General features: G+C 68.4%; 2 protein-coding genes across 6 annotated transcripts in view; both read right to left on the bottom strand.

Moving 5' to 3' along the window:
* PIEZO1 (piezo type mechanosensitive ion channel component 1) overlaps positions 1-21,513 on the bottom strand; it is a 49,143-nt gene that overhangs the window by 10,673 nt on the left and 16,957 nt on the right. For 4 of the 5 annotated variants that reach the window (XM_059150724.1, XM_059150720.1, XM_059150721.1 and 1 more), the window contains exons 2-22: positions 14,496-14,591; positions 10,255-10,377; positions 9,448-9,490; positions 9,212-9,350; positions 6,929-7,097; positions 6,593-6,806; positions 6,317-6,482; positions 6,113-6,226; positions 5,937-6,030; positions 5,454-5,554; positions 4,820-5,080; positions 4,302-4,413; positions 4,032-4,210; positions 3,795-3,943; positions 3,509-3,691; positions 3,122-3,225; positions 2,882-3,036; positions 2,607-2,783; positions 2,134-2,259; positions 1,854-2,054; positions 1,230-1,434 (exon numbers count right to left, since the gene is read on the bottom strand). In XM_059150724.1, the coding sequence (XP_059006707.1) occupies positions 1,230-1,434; positions 1,854-2,054; positions 2,134-2,259; positions 2,607-2,783; positions 2,882-3,036; positions 3,122-3,225; positions 3,509-3,691; positions 3,795-3,943; positions 4,032-4,210; positions 4,302-4,413; positions 4,820-5,080; positions 5,454-5,554; positions 5,937-6,030; positions 6,113-6,226; positions 6,317-6,482; positions 6,593-6,806; positions 6,929-7,097; positions 9,212-9,350; positions 9,448-9,490; positions 10,255-10,377; positions 14,496-14,591 (3,111 nt within the window). Of the gene's footprint in view, positions 1-1,229; positions 1,435-1,853; positions 2,055-2,133; positions 2,260-2,606; positions 2,784-2,881; positions 3,037-3,121; positions 3,226-3,508; positions 3,692-3,794; positions 3,944-4,031; positions 4,211-4,301; positions 4,414-4,819; positions 5,081-5,453; positions 5,555-5,936; positions 6,031-6,112; positions 6,227-6,316; positions 6,483-6,592; positions 6,807-6,928; positions 7,098-9,211; positions 9,351-9,447; positions 9,491-10,254; positions 10,378-10,594; positions 10,613-14,495; positions 14,592-21,513 lie in introns of those variants that run through there. The other variant, XM_059150723.1, reaches the window with a different exon arrangement.
* On the bottom strand, positions 16,462-21,177 carry LOC131817429 (uncharacterized). Its single transcript, XM_059150754.1, has 2 exons — positions 19,529-21,177; positions 16,462-17,808 (listed from the first exon to the last, which is right to left on the bottom strand). Exon 1 carries the CDS (start codon positions 20,878-20,880, stop codon positions 19,834-19,836), a length of 1,047 nt encoding a protein of 348 aa, XP_059006737.1. The 5' UTR covers positions 20,881-21,177; the 3' UTR covers positions 16,462-17,808; positions 19,529-19,833.

Below are 21,513 nucleotides of genomic sequence, written 5' to 3'. Positions count from 1 at the left end.
GGAGGAACAGGATGTGTGCAGGGCCTCGGGGGAACCTGCAGTCAGCATTGCCCCCAAGGGACAGGGAACGGCCCCCAAGAGGACACATGCCAGCCCCGTGGAACCAGACGCTTCTCGGCTGCGGTGTGCCCGCCTGAAGGGCATCATGGCCTGGGCAGAGAGACACCCTACAGGGTCCCCGTCCCGGCTCCTCGACGGCTGCGAGGCCCTAACAGGCACACTGCGGGGCTGAGCCAGCACGGAGGAGAGAACACACTGCCCAGGACAGCCAGCCTGGTGAAGGGCCCTCGGGAAGGGCCTATTGTGCCAATCCTGTGTGCCCGGGTCTAAACCAGCTCACGGAACAGGAGCAAACGACAGACCCAAAGACAAAGGCGTTCAGCCGACGAGCCTGATGCCGGGTGACATGCTGCAGCGTCCGTTCTACGACATCCCGGACAAAGCCACAGTGGACATCGTCCCGTCAGCGTCAGTGTGAGGCAGGGATGTGGGGTGCGAACACCTCCATCTGACCCGCCCGGGCCCACGGGGAGGCCACAATGGGCCTTTCAGAGCCGCGGACGGAGCACGGCAGCAGGGGAAGGCACTGGAAGCGGGAGAGAGACGCACCCCCTTCCACAGACCAGCTGGTGACAAGTGCACCCAGACAGCGAGAACGTCCATGGCCCGCCCAGGAGTCAGTGGACGTGGACACGGCGCACGCGGACAGTTCAGGGGGCAGTGGTCCTTGCCCTGGGGGCGCTGGGGACCCGGGAGCACCCAACGGACAACTGCACTCCTTGGTGCAGGCCGTGCCAGGGAGACTGTACCTCCATGTGCTGTGCCAGCCCCAGCAGGAGCAGCCGGCAAACCCACGGGCCAGAAACCACCCAGAGCAGAGGGGGCCAGAGCAGAGCATGGCCAGGGGCAGAGCACCACCACGGCCCCCCAGAAGACGAGGCCAGGTCTGGGGGCCGAGCAGGTTGGATGGCCATGCCGTCCCTCGTCCAGGCCCCCATCCTCAGGGTGTGGGGCTCACAGACTCTTGCGTGGCCCCTGACGAGGGCACGGCTGCCCCTCGCGTGCCACCTCCAACTTCCCTGATTGCTTTGAATCGTTCCCGATAGAACGCCGGGAAAAAACAAACACTGGATACCCAGGGACGGGAAGGGGCCAGTCCTCCCGCCCCCCGGGGATACTGCAGCCGCCGCCCGGCACGCCGGCCCCCGCTGTGCTGGCCGCCAGCTCACCGAGGCACAGGGCCGGGGGGATGCCCAGACACAGCAGGTACTGGTAGAGCAGGAACAGCGCCAGGAAGAGGCAGTAGTTGGGCCAGAGGCGGGCGATGGCGGCCCGGTGCCGGCGGGTGAGCAGGGCCACCAGCCAGCAGCCGTGCAGGATCACCATGAAGTTCATGCGCTGCCCGATCACGGTCACGGCCATCAGGAAGCAGATCTGGGGGTGGCGGGGGACGGGGGTGCACAGTAAGCTGCTGGGGTTGTAGGACTTTCCGCTCCCCACTTCTGGGCAGACCAGGGGGTGGGGTGGGGGCAGCCGCCCGCGGCCCACACTGTCCTAGTGCAGGTCCCACCTCCACCATGCGGGGCCGGAGAGGGGTGGGGAAGAAGCCCGGCTCAGCAAGTCCCAAGCCCATTGGAGACGCCTGACACAGCGTCCAGCCGAGGCCCCAGATGCCCACCCCTTACTCTGCGAGGACAGGTCCGGCCTCTGGGAGGTCCTTCCCCTGTGTCCCCCCCACCCCAAGGTGGCCCTAGAGGGTCTGCACCCTGCAGATGTCCAGCAAAGCCCACAGAGAGGGCGCCATGGGCCCCCGGTCCTGCCCGGAGAGGGGGTGAGGGTTGACACAGCCTCACCTCTAGCCCAAATTTGTAGAAGAAGAAGTTGACGAAGTACTTGAAACAGCCAAGCAGGTCCTGGTCCAGCCGCTGGCGGGTGCCGTCGGCACACACGGCCTGGGCAGGCAGTGGGCCCAGCTGGTGCTGCCGGCGGTGGTGCTCCTGGCGCCGGTAGACGATGGCCTCGAACACCAGCAGCAGCAGGACCTGCAGGTGGTTCTGGGGCGGGGAGGCTGGGGTCACGCTCCACCCGGCTCCCCCGACCCCCGGCCCCATGACCCCGCGGCCCCTGGCTCACCTGGACGTAGCCTAGGTTGGGGAAGCCCTTCCGCACCCCAAACCAGTTGGCAGGGTCGACGGGCCCCCGGTACAGCAGGGACTGCCTGATCTCTGTCTTCTGCAGGTTGGTGCTGTTGAGCAGGGGCTGGGGGAGGGGAGAATCAGCACCTGCACCCCACACTCCACGAACTAGACAGTGACCCCAGGACGGCCCACCCTACCCGGCCCCCAGCCAACGTCAGCCACAACTCTGGACAGGTCCAGGCCAGACCATGGTGACCCCCACCAGGGACACAGGTGGGCCGTCAGCCTGTGACCGACCTTAACAGGGAAGGGGACAGCATGTCTGGGGACAAGGTGGCCCAGGCAGAGGCTGGCAGGGGAACAGAGGGCGAAGCCCCCCTCCCCACCTTAGTCCCCACCAGCTTGAGCTCAAGGGCTGTCCCTGTGGGGCCTGTAGGCCCGGGAGGTGGGGGCGTGCTGCAGCCGCACCTCAGAGCAGTTGCTGGAGTACTCGTGGGGGCTGACGACCTTCAGCTGGTAGAGCATCTTGCACACGATGATGACGCAGGTCCACACGGTGCACAGGCAGGAGGCCATGGGCCGGAAGCGCGGGTAGGGCAGGGCGAAGGCCCAGAGCACGACCAGCAGCAGGTTCATCACCGACACCTGGGAGACGGTGGGCAGGCTGGGGCGGGCGCGGCAGCACCCCCAGGGAGGCCCCCACACCGTGCTCCAAAGGGGGGGGGTGTCCAGCCCGTCCTTACCTCCTTCAGGGCCACCCACACGGTGTACAGAGCCACCAGCTTGAAGACGTGCAGCTCCAGCAGGCGGCGCAGCAGCACCTGCACGCGGGCGAGGACGTCCGAGAAGCCGGAGGCCAGGTCCAGCAGCCGCTCGGCCACCAGGCCCCACTTGCTGGCTGCAGACCCCGGGGTGAGACTGTGAGCAAGGGGGCCCCACAGGGATCGGGGCAGAGGGACGCCAGGCCTGCCCGTGGGACTCACCTTCCGGGCCCTGCACGGCCGGGCAGGGGCCCTCCGGGCTCACCGGCCCCTCCTCCCCAGCGTCCTCCTGCAGCAGCAGCGGGGTCCCACTGACCGGATCCTGCCTGGGGGGGCCCCAAAGCATCACTTCCTACCCCAGATGCCACGCTCGTCCCCACGGGCCCCTCCCGTTCCGCCTGGGGGCGAGGGGTGGCGTGTGCCGGGGGAAGAAAGCCCCGCCGGCGCCCCCGCCATGTTCTGTCCCCATCCGCTGGCCACACGTGCGAACCCACCGGCCTTCCCTCCCCCTCCCTTCCTTCCTCTGTGCCAAGGCGGGGGGGCATCCTGCAGGCCCCCGGCCCCCGCCGTGCGCCTGGGGCTCCGTCCGCACCCAGGGGGGCCACGCACCTGTGGGCCCAGCGTGGGAGGCAGCGGCCAGGCGGGGGCACGCGCTCCAGGTCGGTGAGCCGCATGAAGGGCCGGTGGAAGTAGTGCAGCTGCAGGATGCAGGCCAGCAGGAAGAAGCCGGGCACCAGGATGCTGGAGAAGAGCTCCGACACGCTGAACTGCTCCAGGCCCAGGTCCCCCAGCCTGGCGCGGGGCGCACGGCGGTCAGACCCGCCAGCCGCGGCGCCTGCCCAACCGCCGGCCCCCGACCGCCCACCACCCCCCCGGCCCCGCACGGCCCGCTCACTGCTCGTCGGTGAGGCCCGTCAGGTTGCGCCAGTATGTGGGGAAGTCCTGGAACTGGAAGGTGTAGACGGCGATGAGCACCAGCATGGTGTAGGCCACCACCAGCCACCAGAACAGCTTTAGCAGCCTCCTCCACAGGCTGTAGTAGACCTGGGGGGGGCGCGGCGAGACCCGGGGGCGCGGTGAGACCCGGGGACGTGGGGGCCGTGCCCGCCGCCCCGCCGCCCGCCCACCGCACCTGGAAGAGGGTGAGGCAGAGCAGGAAGAGCAGCATGTACACGATCTTGTAGACGACCAGGCGGCCGGCGAAGCTGACCACCACGAACATGCCCGCGCACACGTAGATCCAGTACTTGGCGTACAGCCCGCTCACCAGCTCCCCCAGGCTCCGCAGCAGCGTCCCCGCCCGCCTGGGCTCTGCGGGTCAAGCCGGGGGGCAGCGGGGTCATGGCTTTGGACAGGTAGGAGGGTGCCGCCCCCCACCCCCCGCAGTGGCCCCAGCCCTCACCTGCGTCCCCCACGGCGACGTCCGTCAGCGCGGCAGGGCCGTGCGCCTTCCTCAGCAGCTTCTCCTTGACGAACTGGCGCAGCAGGAGCCAGAAGGTCAGCACGTACAGCAGCTGGGGCGGGGCGGGGCGGGGCGGGGGCCAGTCAACGGGGGCAGCCGGACCCCCCGCGAACACGCGGACCGGGGACAGCGCCGGGCACCCGCCTCCCTGCGGGCCCAGACCGACCCCCTGGCACTTGGGGAGATGGAATCTGGCTGACCCCCCTGCCCGCAGGGGCACAGACGTCAGGACACAGCGGTGCCCTGCACACGCCGGCCTCACACCGGGACACGAGCTGCACGGAGAGGCAGGCGCGGCATGGGACCGCCGCTCCGTACTGGTGGCACAGAACCCCACGGACAGCGGACAGGCCCTGCCCTCCCGGAGGTGCCATGTCCACAGGGGAGCTGGCAAGGGAGCTGACAGCCTCATCAGGGACACTCACCACAGGAGGGGGACGTGGGAGGGGGACTCTCACCATGGCGCCAAGGTCCAGGCATGGGTAGCGGGTGTGCTCCAGCCCCAGCTGCCTCAGGCTGACGGGGCCCAGGGTGGTGGGCAGCTCGGGACGCAGGTCCATGGCCCACACGTAGCGCAGGCCACAGAGCGCCAGCCCGTAGAGCAGGATGAAGGGCGAGCAGAGCATGGCCAGCTGGTGGCGGCTGCGCACGGTCCAGATGAGGCAGGCCCAGAGCAGCAGCACGAAGGTCAGCCAGCTGTGGTACGTGATGCTCCACACCTGGCGGGCCAGGGCTGCTGGGCGGGGCTGCACGGCCCGGCCTGCCCACACCCGGCCCCGCTCCGCTGGCCCCGCTCCCCGGGGCCTACTCCCCTCGCTGAGCCCCGAGACGGGGAAGCCAACGCGCGTCCTCGGCCTAAAGCCCGGGGTCACGAGATGCACGCTCACACGGGCACACACCCACTCTGCATATGTGGGCACATACACACCACACGCATGCACGGGCACACGCACACACCCGCTCGCAGCCCATCAGGACACAGCTCCGTTTCTGACCACGAGGCACCAGGCTCTGCGGGATGTGGGCCACCAGCCGCCTCCCAGCACATCCCGAGAGAACCAGCAGGAGGGGCCCAGGCCAGCTGCTCCTTACCATCATGGCGATGAGGGCACACACGTAGCTCTGGTCCAAGATGAGGTGACCCAGGCTGTGTAGCGCAGACGTCTCTCGAGGCTCTGCCAGCCTGGGCTGCACTGAAGGGGGAGGGGACAGAGGTCACCAGGGAGCTGGACCCTAGCTGGGAAGCTCCACCATCAACAGGGGGAGCCCCTCGGCCACCACAAACTCTGCCCTCAAGGGCAGCGGCCAGTGTGGAACAGGGGGCACTAGGGGCAGAAAATGCCAGCAAAGGGCTGGGCTCCTGTGTGACGCTGGTCCCTGGCCGTCCCTAGTCCCACTCACCCGCCTGACCCCATGCTCCCGGCGGGGGGGTGGTGGCTGGGTGGCCCCTGGGTGGCCCCCAAACCTCGCAGCTGGAGGTCAGTGGAGCAAGACCACCCCTGGCCACCAGGGGGCAGCACCAGTGCACCTGCAGAAGGCGGTGTCCCTGGGCAGCCAGGGACATCCGGCACTCACAGGGGCACTGGCGAACGGGGCTGTGGCCAGTCAGGTCGTGCACGGTGCAGCTGTCGGTGCCGCAGTCTGAGCCCGTGGCCGGGGGCAGCATGTGCTGCAGAGACAAGATGAGACCCCGTGAGCCCGGCCCTCGGGCAGGCAGGCTCCAGGGCCACGGCCCAGGCTGGGCTCCTCACCTGGGCAGCCCCCTCCTCCTTGGTGGCTGCAGCCCTGGCCTGGCCCCGGGGCCACTGGTCCACCTGGGTCAGCTCCACCTCCTGCTCCTTGTGGCTCCTGGCCGCCTCCTTCCTCTGTAGAGACCAGCTGGAGCTTAGCTCCCACCCCTGACGGGGTGCGTCGGGGGCGAAGACTGTCAGAGGGCGCTGGCCCCGGGCGCTCACCTGGTCCAGGGGCTGGTGCAGGTGCAGCTTGAGGAGGGAGGCCACGGTGTAGTAGAGAAGCAGCAGGATGCCAGGGCTCACGTAGATGGGCCAGTCGTGGCTTGGATCGAGGACCAGCGCATTGGAGCAGTTGCCATGGGCCACGAAGGCCTTGAGACCAAACACCCTGCCAGGGAGGGCGAGCCACTGTGTGCCGGCCGTGGGGGACCCGGGGGGGCCGGGAAGCCAGGGCCGGGGCGGAGGTGGGGGGGATGGGGCCTGTGCGGGGAGCCTCACCTGGCCCAGACGCCGGCAGGGGGGAGCATGGCCTGGGCGAAGGGCGTCTGGTAGCAGTAGACGCAGACGAGGTGGCCGGCACCGAAGCAGCCCACGGTGACACAGAGCGCGCTGAAGCCCAGGGGGCTGATGGGAAAATGGCAGGCCCACCAGGTGCAGGTGGCCAGGAAGACGAGGAAGTAGATGCTGGAGAAGGCGGAGGGGTGGGCGATGCCTGCGGGGCGGGGCGGGGCGGGGCGGTGGGGTCTCTGTGGCCCACGGGGGGCTGGCGGGCTGCCGAGACCCTCCCCGCGCGGCAGATGCTGCTGGGGTCCCCGTTCCTGGCCCCGCGGGTACCTGCTAATGCGAGCAGCACGATGGCCAGGGTCCGTCCCGCGGCCACCAGCAGCCAGTGTGCTGTGATCTGGAACCGGGTGGCCAGCCGGGACCTCCGTGTGGGGGCTGGCGCCGGGGCTCCCTGAGGCCCCACTGGGGAGCCACCGTCCACTTCCCTGTCATCATCATCCTGCCGGGGTCAGGAGAAGGGGCAGAAATCGGGGACATGGCACTGGAGCCGCCCAGTGGGGAGAGGCTGCTGGCCGGGTGTGGCCACGCCGTGCTCTGGACCCAGAGGTCTGCCTGCCACCAGCCTTCCCAGAGGCTGCCCGCCTCAACCCCAAGGCGCTCCCGCCAGGCCTGGCCCTCGAGACCACTGACCCCTGCAGACGGGCCTCACGCTACTCCAGAACCCCACAAGTGCCTCTTCTTTATCTTCCCCTCTAGCCTGGGGGCCCCCAGGTTCCCACACGTGTCCTTGGAACCCTGGCTCTGGAGGCCCCGAGTGGGGACTGTGAGGAAGAAGGCGGCCCGCACACGGCAGCCCCGCACTCCAGTCCACGCCCCTCGGTCCCTGGGCCGACGGAGCACTTCCCCTTACACAGAGGAACGGGGGTGCGGAGGAGACCCCGCGGCCCCCCAGTGTGACCCTGCTCCCTTTCTGCTGACTGTGGGGTCCCTGGACGGCAAGGGGCGGGCGGCCTGCCAGGCTTCACCAAGGTCAGGGCCTCCTTCCCTGGCCCCCTTCAAGGTTGCCCAGAACGAAGCTGTTTCCCTGGGCGCCCAGCGCCCCCCCGCCCCAGTTCCCACTTGTTAAACGGGCGCCATGCCCGTGCCCTTCCCAGCGGATGGCACTCGGCATTCAGCCGCGCTCACGGGAGCCGGACGACCTGCTCCCACCCCGGCTCGTGCCTCCTAGCTGCGCGGCCCTGGGCAAGTGCCCTAACCTCTCTGTTGTGCCTCTGTCCCCTGAGGGCCTGAGGGTGGGGACCAGACGTGTCCTGCCCTCACAGAGCCTGGGGGGTGGGGAGGCCCCAGGGAGGAGCCCCTAAGCCGAGCCCGGAAGGAGGGAAGGGGCAGGCGAGGCGAAGAGGGGAGCAGGACAGCAGCCAGGCCGGAGCGCACCCCGCCACAGCTGGCCGCGGCCCTGCGACGGCATCTGAGCGCCTGTGGAAAGTCGGTGTCTGTGGGAACCGCGGAGGCTGCTGCTAGGCGGGAAGGCAGGTGCTCCGGGTGTCCCGCCTCCGGCCCCGGCCCCGGCCCCGGCCCCGCGGTTCCTTCTGGCGCCACAGGGGCCTTGGCGGGAGCTTCTGCTGTCCTCCCCGCCCCGTGCCCCTGCAGCCGGCCCGACCCCAAGAGCCTGCCTGTCCGTGCGTGTGACGGGCAACTGTGCGGGGCGTCATGTGTGTGCACACGTGGCTCTGGGCTTTAAAGCCCACACCTGTGGCGGGTCCCTGCCCCCAACCTCACTCAGGTTGTCTACACCAGCCACCCCAGGTCAACACGACGGCGCAGGCTCTCATTAGCCACTGAAGACAGAGACGAGGTGACCTGTCCCAGTCACAGGGCAGACCAGGGTCCAGCCCCCAACGCCAGCAAGGCAGTTCCGGGCCATGGAGGCCACACGCAGCGGCTGTTCCTTCCTGCCCCGGCCTGTCCCACCCCAGATTTTAGACAGAGCCAGTCCCCTTCGCGGCAGAGCTGTTCTGGGAAGCCCTGGTTCCACGAATAGGGAAACCAGAGGCCGCCGGAGCTTGAGCAGCGCGCACGCCCTCCCCGGGGAGGGGACGGGGGCCACGGGGGGAGGGCACCCGAGGGACGGCACAGGGTGGTCCCAAGCCCCACGAGTGCCTGCAACCTGAGCTGCAGGCTCCCGTTCCCCCTCTGAAAGTGAGGTGCCAGCCTTGCCCGCTAGGCTGGGGTCAGGGGCAGACTGAGTTGCCCCCAACATGGAGGGGAGCTCCCTGACAGCCAGCAGGTCACTCCCTGCAGTGATGAGTCCCTCCTTCCCTGTGGCCTGGAGGGACCCCCTGGAACAGCTGCTGAAGGCACAGACCTGACTTGAGGTCCCTGAGATGGATTCCTGCTAGGACCAAGTCTCAAAGGCACACGGGCGGCACCACTCGGCCCCGCGTCCCAGAGAGGGGACACACACCTCCCATGCCTCATCTCCTCACAGCAAGCACACGCTTTTTCAACGAAAAGTCCACATTTGTGTCAAGAAAAAGCGAAATTGTCCTCTGACGGACAGAGCCAGGAACAGCGTCCTCCAGCACCCGAGGCCCGCCCGCCTCCAGCCCTCACCAGCTCCTGGGCGCACTGCCTCCGCTGCGTGTCCCGGGCGAGGCGCCCACAGAGGCCAAGGCACACGGAGGAGACCACCAGGACACCGAGGTCGGGGGCCACCAGCCGGACAGCATTGGGGATGTCCTTCAGGTCCAGCCTGGGAAGGGCAGGGAGAGCCCACGGCGGGTCGGGGAAGGCAGGTGCCGGGCAGGGGAGGAGGGTGGGGGACCCGGGGAGGCAAGGAGCGCGCTTACCTCGTGACCCCCACGTGCCGGGAGAGGCTCTCCCAGGGGCCGCCTGCGGGAGAGACACGGAGCGGGGTCAGGCAGCGAGCGCCACGCAGCCCTACTCCCTGCCGCCCGGAGGCCCTGGGAGCCCCACGGTCACGGGACATGGCTGGGCTCGGGGCAGCTCGCAGAAGGTCGCCTTCACCGGTAGGGAACGAAGGCGCAGCCAAGGAGAGCCAGAGGCATCGAAGGCCCATGCGTCCCGCCCGGCACAAACGGGGCCTCCCAGCCGCGAGCTGAGGCCTAAGTCGTGGGGGCCGGAATGGGGAGGCCTATGCGGGAGCCACCGGGGCCACGGCACCCCCGAGGCGCCTGGCTTCTCTCCGTGGCCCCGCTTCTAAACAGCAGGACGGGCACCGTCCCCACGGAATGGAAGCGGGGGCAGGGCGGGGAGCGACGCGGGACAGGACCCAGGCTGTGCGGGGCTGCGGGGCCGCAGGGCTCGGCCGAGCCCGCCTGCAGCTGAGACAGCGGGCACCAGCCGCAGACACTGTCCGCAGGACGCAGGGCACAGGGCTGCGCTGGGCAGGGCGCGGAGGGCCACCGGTGCCCCAGCCGGTCTGTTCCCTGCAGAGACAGATGCTGGTAGATTCGGGGGTCTGAAATGAGGACTAGCCGGCACGAACCTGGGCCACGTGGGGTGAACGGGAACTGGAGACAGGCACTCAGGGCCTGTGTGAGGCACAGCGGGGACCTTCCCCAGCGCTGCAGTCCCCCCGTCTCCCCGGGCTCCTGGCTAGCTCGGGAAGGCCATCCCGACCCAGGGATACTCACAGCTGGGTCCCAGAAGCTGGTCCAGGCGGGGCACGGTGTGGAGGCATATCTGGAAGGTCAGGTGGGCCGCCAGGAAGAGGAGGCTGAAAACCAGCAGGGCCTGGAGGAGGCGGCCAGTGTGGCCTGCGGGCGGAGCGGGCAGGCGTGAGGCTGGGATAGGGGCCTCGTTTCATCATCCGGGGGGTCCCAAGTTCCCCCAGAGCCCACTAGGGCGGGGAGAAACCGATTCCAGGAGCTGGGCCCCGGGACCCCGGCGCAGGCACGGGCGGCCCCAGACAATGGCCCCGTGTGCCTTGGGCACGAGCAGGGAGGCCGTGGCTGCAGGGAGGGGTCTGCGCACCGGCCGCGCGTGGGGGCCAGCAGAGTCCTGTCGCCACCTCAGCTCTGAGCGGGCGGGCGGCTCGCGCCCCGTGCAGGAAGCTGACCCGGACGCCCACGCGGAGCTCTGGAACCTGTCGTCAGGACTCGGGCCGCGGACGCTTTCCTCGCCGCCGGACCCCCCTACCCCGGGCTCGGGGACGGGTGTCACACTCGCTCCCGCCTGAGGCTGCGGGGCTCGGGGTCCCTGCTCCACCCCGTCTCCCGGGAGGGCCCAACAGGGGAGACCCCGCGAGTGCTGGGCCTTCACCCCCTGCCCCCTGGCCTTGCAGAGGGAAGCCCGGCTCAGAGAGAGCAGGGGAGCCCCAGCAGCCCAGGCAGCGCAGATGACCTCTCGGCTGCTCCTGTCTAGGTCCCTCCCCGCCTCCACCGCTCCGGGGCAGGGGTGAGCGGAGGGAAGAGCAGGGTGGAGCGGGCAGAGCACTGGGAGGGACAGACGGAAAATGAACAGAACGTCTGGCGCTCGGCCCTGGCTGGGCAGCTCTGCTTGGAGCACGGGCCAAGGCGGGGGGGGGGGGGGGGGGTGCTGAGGCCTCCCAACTGGGGGGGCGGAGGGCTACCTGCATGGGTGGGGGCAGGGCTCAGCCACTCCTGCAGACCCGGGAAGCCCCAGCAGGGGGTGCAGCGGGAGCACACGGCCCGCCAGAGGCACCCCTGCTGGCCCCCACGGTCGCACCCTGCTCCGGGGCCACCGATGCCTGGGGACCGCCTGGGGACGCCCTGGGGTCGGCCTCACGGTACTGCTGGGCCTGAGGCTGCCAGTGCCAGGCTGCCGGGCTCCTCATACACCCGGAAACCGGTCGGTCCGGGAGGGGCCCCCGGCAGGAGGGGACCCCACCGGACTCCCCTGTGACCGGCTTCCTCTCCGACACCATGCGGCAGTGTCAGGCGTCACCACGTCCCCACTGACCTCTCCTCCCAAGATCCCTCCTGGGGTGGCCATACCGTGTCCTGGACCACGAGCCACCACCAAGCCCAGAGCGCTGGCCGCGTGGTTCCAGCTCCCGGGCAGGGCTGGTGAGTGTGTGACGGGGGAGAGGCAGGAGGCCGGGAAATCCACGCCTGACCTGGCCTGCTGACCCCACTCACCGACGCTGGGGGCCGTCCCATGCTGCCCACCTGAACTCCACCGCGACCCCCCGGAGATCCACTCCTGAAGGGCGGCCTGGAGGGCAGGGGGAGGTCCGGCAGGGGAGGGGGGCGCAGGGCACAGAGCAGCAGCTCCGGCTGCTGGGGGGGGTCCTGGCAGCCCGCGCCCCTTGTGGGCATCACGGGGGGGGGGGGCCGGAAACCACCCCTCCTGCAGGAACAGGGACAAGAACTCGGGCCCTCGGGGGACCAGGAATAGGGCTGGCAGGCTGGGGACCCCAAAAGCAGAAGTCCTGGAGCCCCCCCAAAACCAGCCTGACAGTCCCCTCCACAGGGACCCCCGTTCCCAGCTCTGGGACCCCCGTCCTTCACCTCTGGGACCCCCCGCTGCCCCCGCCACCCTGGCCCAGCCCGCAAACTGCCGTCCCCACGGGCCTTGCGCACGCAGCCTCTCCTTCGGGCCAGGCATGGGGTCTACACCAGCCGCCTGCAGACCTCACCCCCCCATGCCGACAGGAGCCTGGCTCCCGGGGTGTGCAGGGGGCCTCGGGAGGACGTGCTCTGGGACGCTGGGGAGGGGGTGCAGCAGCCGCAGCAAGAAGGCTCTTGGGGGGTGCAGTGGAGGAAGGAGACAGGGCAGAGCCTGGGTTGTGAGCTCTCCCCACAAGCCTAAGATCACAGGACGCCTGCGTCCCGACGGATGAGCAGTCACACACGGGGACCCACGCCCCTCCCCGCGACACACACCAGGGACCCTCACGGTGCTGCCTGCTCACGGAGCTGAGCACACGGGCCCTCCCCGCCAGGCCCCAGGGAGAGCCGCAGGCACCAGCTCCTGGGGGGCCAGGAAGCCTGGGGGGCAGGGTTCTAAGGCAGAGACAGGGTCTTAAGTCCCTAAGTGTTAAGGGGACGACTGGTACTGACCCCCGCCCCGCCCCAGCCCTGCCCACCAGAGGACAAAAACTGGAGCCGCCCCCGAGGCAACCGACGCCTCCTCAGGCACAGGCCGCGGTGTCCCCCCCCTGGGTGGGGATGTGGGTCGGGGCCAGGGGCCAGCACCCTCCGGGCCCAGGCGGTGTCAGACCTTCCACCAGTGGCAGCTTAGGCCGAGCCCCTACACACCCTATGCTCGAGGGCAGGCTCCCGGGCACGGGCGGGTCTCTGGGTTCCCCTAATCCACCTGGAAAAACCAGGTGGCCTCCCTGTTCCTGAAGGGCGTCCGAGGGCGGACAGAGGGCAGGCAGGGGAGTCTCCCCACCCAGCCCCCGCCCCGGCCAGGGCCCGCCTGCCCCCACGGCCCATGGCAGGAGAGGGGCGCTGGGGAAGGGGAGGGGAGGGCCCTGTGGGAGGTGAGCCCTGGCGCCTGAGCTGGGAACCGTGGGCAGCTGAGAAGCGCCGGCCTGGGCGAGGGGCTGGCCTGGGGCCCCGGCGGCTCTCAGCCCTGCCCCCACCGAAGCCCCTGCAGTCCTCTGCTCCCAGAATGCCGCCTGGACTGCAAGCCCGGCGCCCCAGCAAGGAGGGAGCCTGATAGGGTCCGGAGTCAGAGGCACGAGGTGACACTCCATGGTCCGTTGCCGGCCGGGACAATGGACAGAGGGGCCGTGGGTGCCCCCAGGACTCCAGAAAGACGAGGAAACGGACCCTCCCCTGGAGCCTCCAGAAGGAACCAGCCCTGTGATGCTGCGAGCCTGGCCCAGGAGGCCCGGCTGGTCTCCCGACCTCCGGCCTGAGTTGGGGAGGGGGTGCTGCCCCAGCCCCCAAGACCCCGAAGCAGCCAGCCAGCGGCACCCACATCTCCTGGAGGCTGCGTCTGCGGGCCTGTCTCGCTCACGGGTCCTCAGCCGTCCCGGCCAAGCCGGTGCTCGGCTCTGCGGGGCTGCTTCCCCACGCGTCTCTGCCAGGCACTGGCTCTCCTGCTGCGGACAGCCGCCTTCGCTCAGGGACCCCTGTTCGAGCCTGGGAACCTCTCTTCCCCGTCCAACACGGAGGGGGCCTTCCCGCCTACCGAGGGCAGAGCAGCCTTTGGGGATGTGCCCCTGCACACTCCCCTCCCCGAAAGCCGGGGAACCGGACCCTGAAGCTTGGAGCGGGCAGGCGGCAGGAGCCCAGACTGGAGGGTCCTTTCAGCACATCTGGACCCCATCCACCCCTGTTCACGGGGGGGCCTGCCTGCGCCACGGGGCAGGGGGCAGGGCACAGCCCCGTCCCCTCCAGCCCGGGGCCCCTGAGCCGGCCTCTCTGCTCCCAGCCCTTCTTGGACGGCTCCCTGCCCCGAGCCCAGGTTCAGCGCCTCCTGGGGGTGCAGTTCCCGAGGGCGTCCCCCGTCTGTTCATCTGGGGAACAGAGGAGGCAGAGACAGCACGGCGCCTGGCGCCTGACGTGGGGGGCGGTTCGGGTCAGGGGAGTGAGGCTGCACCCGGAAGTAAGGGGTCGGCCGGAGCCTCGCCAGGCCCAGGGTGGGGAGTGGGAGAGGGAGCCCGCAGGGAGACAGGCCGCCCTGGGAACAAGGGGGATCTGTCCGATGACCCCCACCACCTCCAGCATGCCCCTGTGACACGCAGCCAGGAAGGAGATGCTGAAACTAGTCCGGGGCAGGCACAGGAAAAATGAAACCTGGGGCCACTCGTCCTTTGCCCTGGCCACTAAACCGCCCAGGGCTTCTGCGGAGGGCACATGCACCCCACCCCATGCCCGTCCGGCCAGTCCTTGTGGACAAAGCACTCCAAGGCCCCCAGTGCCCCCACCTGGCAGGAGCCAGCGTCCAAGCCCTTTACCTGGGATGCCGTGTCGACAGGGGCCCGGGAGCCAGGGCAGCAGCAGCAGGAACAGCAGGTAGACCAGAGAGAGGGCGTTGAAGCGGGCCAGGCAAGCTGCGGGGAGAGACGGCAGTTAGCACGGCCACACCCCAGACATCACCCCTGATTGTCCCCATCACCCTCCCCAGCATCACCCCCTAAATATCACCTGATCACCTCCAACATCACCCCCGGACATCAAGCCCACCAGTGGTCCCCAGCCCACTGGGCATCACTGCCCGCATCAGTCTAACACCCTGCCCTTGGCACTGTCCCCCGTCACTGTCCCCCGTCACTGCTCCCCATCACCTCTCGTCTCCCACCTGGATGCCAGCTCCCTGCGGCCAGAGCAACCCCGCTAACCTGTGACCTGTCACGTCTCAGGATTCACACGCTGTCGTACGGCGTCCCGACAAACACTAGTCACCGGCCGCTCAGAGCCACAGCTCATTCTGCCGCGTGCGACTCGGGCACACACCGCCCCACCTCCATCCCCTCGGGCAGACAGGGACAAGGAGGCGGACTTCGCGAACTTAGTTTTCCTCCTTTTTTTAAACATTTTATAGTTTCAGGGGCACCTGCGGGGCTCAGTCGGTGAAGCGTCCGACTCGGTTTCAGCTCAGGTCACGATCTCAGAGTCATGAGATCGAGTCCCGCGTGAGGCTCCGCACTCAGCAGAGTCTGTGAGACACTCTCTCTCCTTCTGCCCCTCCCGCTCGGGCTGTCTCTCCCTAAAACAAATGAATCTTCAAAAAACGAGTAAAATAAAATCTTCCGGCTTCAGCGGACACACAATGCTGCTGGCTGTCGAGTGAGCCTCCCAGCCGCACCCGTGGGGCTCGTGGCCGTCAGCCGGGCTCCTGGCTGCCCCGTGACAGCTGCCCGCGTGCCCACAGCCTGTTCCCGCCTTTTCTCTCACTGTGCCAGAGCAGGGGCTGGCTCCACCAGAACCCAGGCCGTGGAGTCCCCCACAACCCGCCCAACACCCCACCCCACGGCCAGGCCCAGGGTCACAGCAGGGCTGCGCACGCCTATGCCTGCGTGTCCCCTGTCCCACCTGGCCCTGACCAGGCCCTGGGGTGGCAGAGAAGCAGAGAGGAGGAGGCAGCAGGAGCCCCAGCGAGGGGGGCAGACCCCTGACCCTGCAGCCTGCGTGGCCACCGTGGCCCAGGCCTCAGTTTCCATGTCGCTACAATGGGCTTCACACGACCTGCCTGAGGGCTCCGCAGAAGGGTGAGGCGAGGGGCAGGGCTCGGGGCTGGGACGCTGGTGACCGAGCCCCGGACTGGACGCAGCCTCCTGCCACTGCACGCGCGGCTGCCACCGGCTCACCAGAAGGAAGGTTCGCAGCAACTGCGGATTTTCCTTCTAAAACAAATCCATCTGATCCGGCCCCAGAGCGGGAGGGAAAAGCATTTACGGCAAAGGCTTCTAAAGTCCCTTCCAGGGCTGCACTCTCCAGGCCCAGGTTCGGCCTCTCCCCACGCCACAGTGCCAGCCCTGGCCCATCCCCAGGGAGGGTGGCACCCGCCCTAGCAGCCAGGCGGCGTCTGTCCTCCCCACGGCCCCGCTGCCAGCCACGCATCTGTGTGTCCATTAGTCCTTCGTCCGCCCAACTAACCTGCCCCTGAGGACGGACCTGGCAGGCCGCCGGACACTCTGGGAACACCCGCGGGGGAGAGGGGCTATGCATGGCTGGGGGAGGGCCCCTGGCACACAGGGGCGGGGTGGGGGGCGGATGGGGGGGCCCAGGAGGGCAACTGCTGTGCAGGCAGCAGGGAGGCTCCCGGAGGCACCGCACAGCCCGCAGCGGGGCCAGGACCCCTACCTTCCCTTTCCCTGGGCCTGGCCCGGGAGCGGCCCAAGGCTGGGCCGGGGTCGGGATTCAGACGTCGCGCTCTGGGGACGGGTGGTCGAGCCGGCTGTGCCCTATTGAGAAACTGAACCGCGCGCTTCAACATGGGGAAGACGGGGGCGCCTGGGCAGTCGGTCAGGGAAGGGTCTGCCTTCGGCTCAGGTCATGATCCTGGGGTCCTGGGCTGGAGCCCGCACTGGCCTCCCTGCTCCTTGGGGAGCCTGCTTCCCCCTCTGCCCCACCCCAGCTCGCGCTCTCACTCTCAAAAAAATAAAATTTTTTAAAAAATGGTTAAGATGATCAATTTTATGCTTTGTATCTTTTTTTTTTTTTTTTTTCATTTTATGTGCTCTCTACACACGACATGGGGCCTGAACTTACAACCCCGAGATCCAGACTCACGTGCCTGCTGCCGGGCTGGCTCAGGGGCAGGAACGGGGGACTCTCCACCCTGAGGTCGTGAGCTCAGCCCCACGTGGGGTGTAGGGATTACTCCAGAATGAATAAATACAATTTAACAATAAAAAAGAGTTGTGTGTCCTACCGACTGAGCCAGCCAGGCGCCCCATGTTCTGTGTGTTTTACCAAAATAAACAAACAACCAGCAAGGGCGTCAGAAACTCAAATCCGGGGGCAGGGGAGCCCATCTGCTGCTGCTGGCGGAGCCCAAGGCATGTGGCCCTAGTCCTCTCCTCACACCCGGGCTAAGCAGGAGAGCGTCTCGGAGAAGCTCATCTGCCCAAAGCAGGAGGTCAGAGACGAAGCGCCAGGGACAGCAAGGTCAGAGGTCAGAGGTCAGAGGGCCGGGGCGCGCAGGAACGCCAGGTGACCCCCACCCTGCAGCCCGGAGCCTCTCACTCCTTCCTTCACTCACGCACCCAGCACGCATGCAGATGGGGACACAGCAAGAAAGGGGGGGTCTGTGCGTGCCCCAGGGATTGGGTCTCCAGCTCCCGGAGGCACCCCGGGATGTCTGAGGGGCAGCCCGCCCGGCCCGCCCAGAGAAGGCCCGTGAGCCGTCCCTGACTGCTCTTCTGGCATCGGCCCAGCCAGGGAGCTGGTACCCGGCAGGCGGGTGGCGCCCAGACAGCCCTCCTGGATGCCGGGCCGGGGTGGGGGCGTGAGCGGGGAACCGTGGCCCGCTGGCTCCCAGCGCTGGCAGGGCAGCGGTGCGGCCGGTGGAACGGAAGGGGCTCGGGTCCTATTCCCAGCCGACAGCCCTCCCCCTGCTAGCAGGGGCTGGGGACAGGCCGGGGAGCAGGGGCAGCCTGCTCGGCTGTCCCCCTGTCCAGATGCGGACGGGGAATGTCTCAGAGGCGAAGGACTCCTGTGGAGGTCCAGGCAGGACTTAGGTCCAGGCTCCTGGCTCTGCAGCCAGCGTCCAGGGCTCCGGGCACGCGCCAAGCAGCCATGGAGGCTGCGGTGAAGTGCCTGTCCCTGCAGAGAAGGCCCAGGCATTAGAGTGCTGCCTGGAGGCGGTGGCCTTTCCTCTGGCCTTGAAGACCAGCTAAGACGAGGGGAGATGGGCGGAGGCGCTGGTCACCCCAGGCTAGAGCGGAGAAGACAGGCGTGGAGCTGCAGGGGAGGGAACAGCTGCCCAGGCAGCTCCCACCTCCCCACCAGAGCGGCCAGTGACCTCATGGGGGAAATATGCCTTTTCCTATGCCAGGAACAATAGGTTGGGGGTGGGGAGAGAGAGCCCTGCTGGGCAGGAAAGGGCTCCCTCCTGCCAGGACCCCTCACCCAGAGCACATGCTTAACCCTTTAAATACCCTCGTGGAGCCTGCCGGAGCCCGGAAGTCCTATCCAGCAAGAGCCCCACAGGACCCTTGTCCTGTAGGTGGAGGAACTGGGGTCTGGACAGGGGAGACACAGACCCCTGGTCTCAGCCACCGCCAGGTCAGGAAGGGGAGGCGGAGGGCCAGCAAGCCTGCGGGACCCCACGCGGCCCAGCAAGGACATTCCCTGCAGAAGGCTAGACCCCAAGGTCTCCAGGGAGACCGCACACACCCCACTCCGCACACGGTTCCTGGAACGTGTCCCCCGAGGCTGGCCTGTGGGTCAGGTGGGCCCAGACCTTCCCCACGCCAGCCCTCCTGTGGGAACCTGAGTTCCGAGCCTCAGCTCCCCTATCTGTAGAGCAGGCTGACACAGCACGCGCAGCAGGAGGGACTGTGGGGGTGGCAGGGAGACACTACCCAGGCTGGCAGGGTCCTCGGGGACGCAGGCGGGTGTCTCCAGGCCCATGCGAAGAGAGGCTCCAGGAAGCAAGGGGCCAGGGAAGCGCACTGCCCGCAGGACACACAGGCCAGCACCGCCCCCCGGGGAGCAGCAGCAGAGTGAATGGGTCTGGGCAAAAGCCACTATGGGCTCGGGGACCCCAGGGGCTCACGGGGGCCCCAGCTGACATGGGGCAGTGGCCCTGATATCACGCCATGTCCCCTAACAGTGTGGAAGCTGAAAGAACAGCGTCCCTGGGAGAGGCCAGGAGGCCTGGACGGCGGAGGGCACACAGGGGTCAGCACTGTCTCGGGGCCCCTAAGAGGGGCGCGTGGCTGCCTTGACGTGCAAATGAGGAAACTGAGTCCGGGACCGGGACTCCCACCCCCGCCCGTCAGGAACAGTGCGGTTCCAGGGGGCCTAGACAGGACAGCCTGCAGGAGACACGCGGGGCGGGGACAGCCGGGTCTGCGGGGGCACCCATCGGTGGCCAGGGTGAGGGCGCCAGGCTGGGACAGAGCTGTCCCCTACCCTGCAGCCCCTCCCAGCCGTGGCAGGGCCCAGAGGGAGGGCGGGCACTTCTTCCCGCTGGGGTGGGGCCCTGAGCACCCGGCCTGGACCCCTGGGTCCCAGGGACGCGGGCTGAGGCCGAGGGCTGGGTGGCCTGCGGACCAGCAAACTGGTCTCACCCTCCTCTGGGCTTCCGCGAAACCAGAGAGCCCAAGGACCGGATCTGGTCAGCTGGTTCCGTCCCCGCTCTGCCTCCTTCCTCAGCTGGGGACGGGTACCCCAACAGTGCACGGATCATGGCCATGGGAACAGCGCCTGGCGCAGGGCAGGAGAGGGCGACCGTGGCCCAGCCCTGGGGCACCCAGAACCCACACCCACACAGGAAGATTCCTTACGTGTCAAACAGAAACAGAAGCAGGATTCGTACCCCAAAGTGTATGAGAGGTTCCGGAAGTTTCGCTCCCCAGTCGCTGCCAGCATCCGCCCGTGCAGAAGGACCTCTGTGTCTGGCCGTAAGGCCCCCTCTCCCATCAGAAGAATGTTCTCATGTGTCCCCACGTGGTCACGACTGAACTGACCCCAAAGACGGACGACTGAGAAGGGCTCACACATGCGGGCCAGGCTCCTTCACACGGGGCCTGCAGGCCGGTGCGGGGGGGTCACCCATGTCCCCGGGGCACCAGGACACTGGCAGGAAGAGACTTGGCCTCTCCTGACCTGGGTGGGCACCTTTCAGGCCTGCCTTCTGCCGCCAGCCAGGTAGAGCCCCGAGGAGACCAGGTGGCCCAGGGACAGGAGGTCAGAGTCCCAGGTGACCGCTGCTGGAGTGGGGGTGCGGTTTCCTGGTCCAAGTCTTGCGGCCTCCCCCGCCCACTGGGTGTCTGGGGAGTGTGCTTGCTCTGCCTCACTTGGCTTGGAGAAGAAACCCATGAACACCCCTGCTTCTGCCAGTGGGTAGGGGGGCGGCGTGGGGGGAGAAATGTGGCAGAGGGGCTGTCTGTTACCCTCCACCATAGCTGTCCCGGCAGCAGAGCCTCCTGACCCCACAGCACGTGGGTGGCCACACTTCCCCAAGCCCAGATATAGACACGGACCCCAGACCCTGACCCAGAGGTTACCACAGGTTTGGATCTTCCCCACCTTCCTGGAAGATGAGGACCAGCAGGTCGGCCCAGGGCACGGGAGTGAGCAGCCCAAGCCCAGCATCCCCCACCTTCTGGGGACAAGGTCAGTAGTCACAGGTGGCGCGGACAGGAAGGCAGGACATGGCAGAGCCCCCGCGGGCGGGTGGGCACCCTGGGGGCAGGAGCAGAAGGCAGAGGGCGGGATAGGGATCTGGGGGCCGCAGCGGCCACACTGGCAGCCCAAGCAAGGCCCACAGGCCCTCAGGGAACACCAAGCACCTTCCCACCCCCAGTCCCATGGGCCACCCACCCCTGCTCTGTGCCCCGTGAAGCACCTTCCAGCACACGCCCCCGGAACTGTGTCCCCCCCACCCCGGCCGCACCTGCCCAGAGAGCCAAGCCAGGTCCCCTCTCCATCCCCCGAGCAAGTCCAGCATTGGCCACACACCGGCCTTGGGGCTTCCTGCCCACAGCACGCCCCGCAGGCCTGGGGGCCGGGGGGCCCACGGCACGACCTCGGGTGAAGAGCTCCAGCTCCGCGGGAGGAACAGCGCCGAAGCCCTTCCCAGTTCACAAAGCTCTTCCGAGGGCTCTCTCCTCTCCCGGGAAGGCAGTGGACCGGAGTCAGCAGAGGAGAGGGCTGGAGAACCTGCATGGCCCTGTAGGGGGGCCCGGGACACAGCGGGGACCCGGCAGCAACACCAAGGACACTGCGTTACCTACTGGGAGCCCAGCCAAGAGCCCCAGGCCCCGCGCTGCTGGCCAAGGGTTTAATTAGCAGGCGGCCCGGACGTTTGGTTTTACGGCTCACGGGATTGCCAGGGCCGGCGCAGTCAGCCAGGCCCTCCCCTACCGCCAGCTCCCTGAAGCTGCACCGAGGCCCACGGGGGGGCTGGTGGCCACAAGGGGGACGAGGAGCCCGTGGGCACCAGCCACAGACCTGCCCTTTGGTCCTCACCTGTCCAGGAGCCCCTGACCGCTTATGTCCGGGAGCCTTCCCAGCCATACCCGGTCCCAGATGGCTTCTGAGAAGGGAGGAGACGGGGCAGAGGGACGGCTCTGCCCTGTTGTCAGCGTGGCTGACCCCGGGGGGGTGCAGGGATCTGGGGACCCGATGGATGGCATGCCCCCGCCCCCCCGCGCAGGTTGGGTGCCTGGAAGCAGGCCAGGGGGCAAGGAGCACGGGCAGCTTGGCCTCGGGGACTGTTTGCAGACCTACTGACCCCAACGTGTCATAAGTGGGGTCACCCGCGGATCCCGCCGCAGGCCCGTCCTCGCTGGCCGGGCA

This window comes from Mustela lutreola, chromosome 16 (genome assembly GCF_030435805.1).
Source record: "Mustela lutreola isolate mMusLut2 chromosome 16, mMusLut2.pri, whole genome shotgun sequence".
NCBI classification, from domain to species: Eukaryota; Metazoa; Chordata; class Mammalia; order Carnivora; family Mustelidae; genus Mustela; species Mustela lutreola.
The sequence above is the reverse complement of the archived record's forward strand: the minus strand, read 5'-3'. Positions and strand labels throughout refer to the sequence as shown.

What these genes read in the sequence shown, in the direction of transcription:
- LOC131817429 (XM_059150754.1), bottom strand. Translation starts at nt 20,880, where the DNA reads ATGCAGGTTCTCCAGCCCTCTCCTCTGCTGACTCCGGTCCACTGCCTT.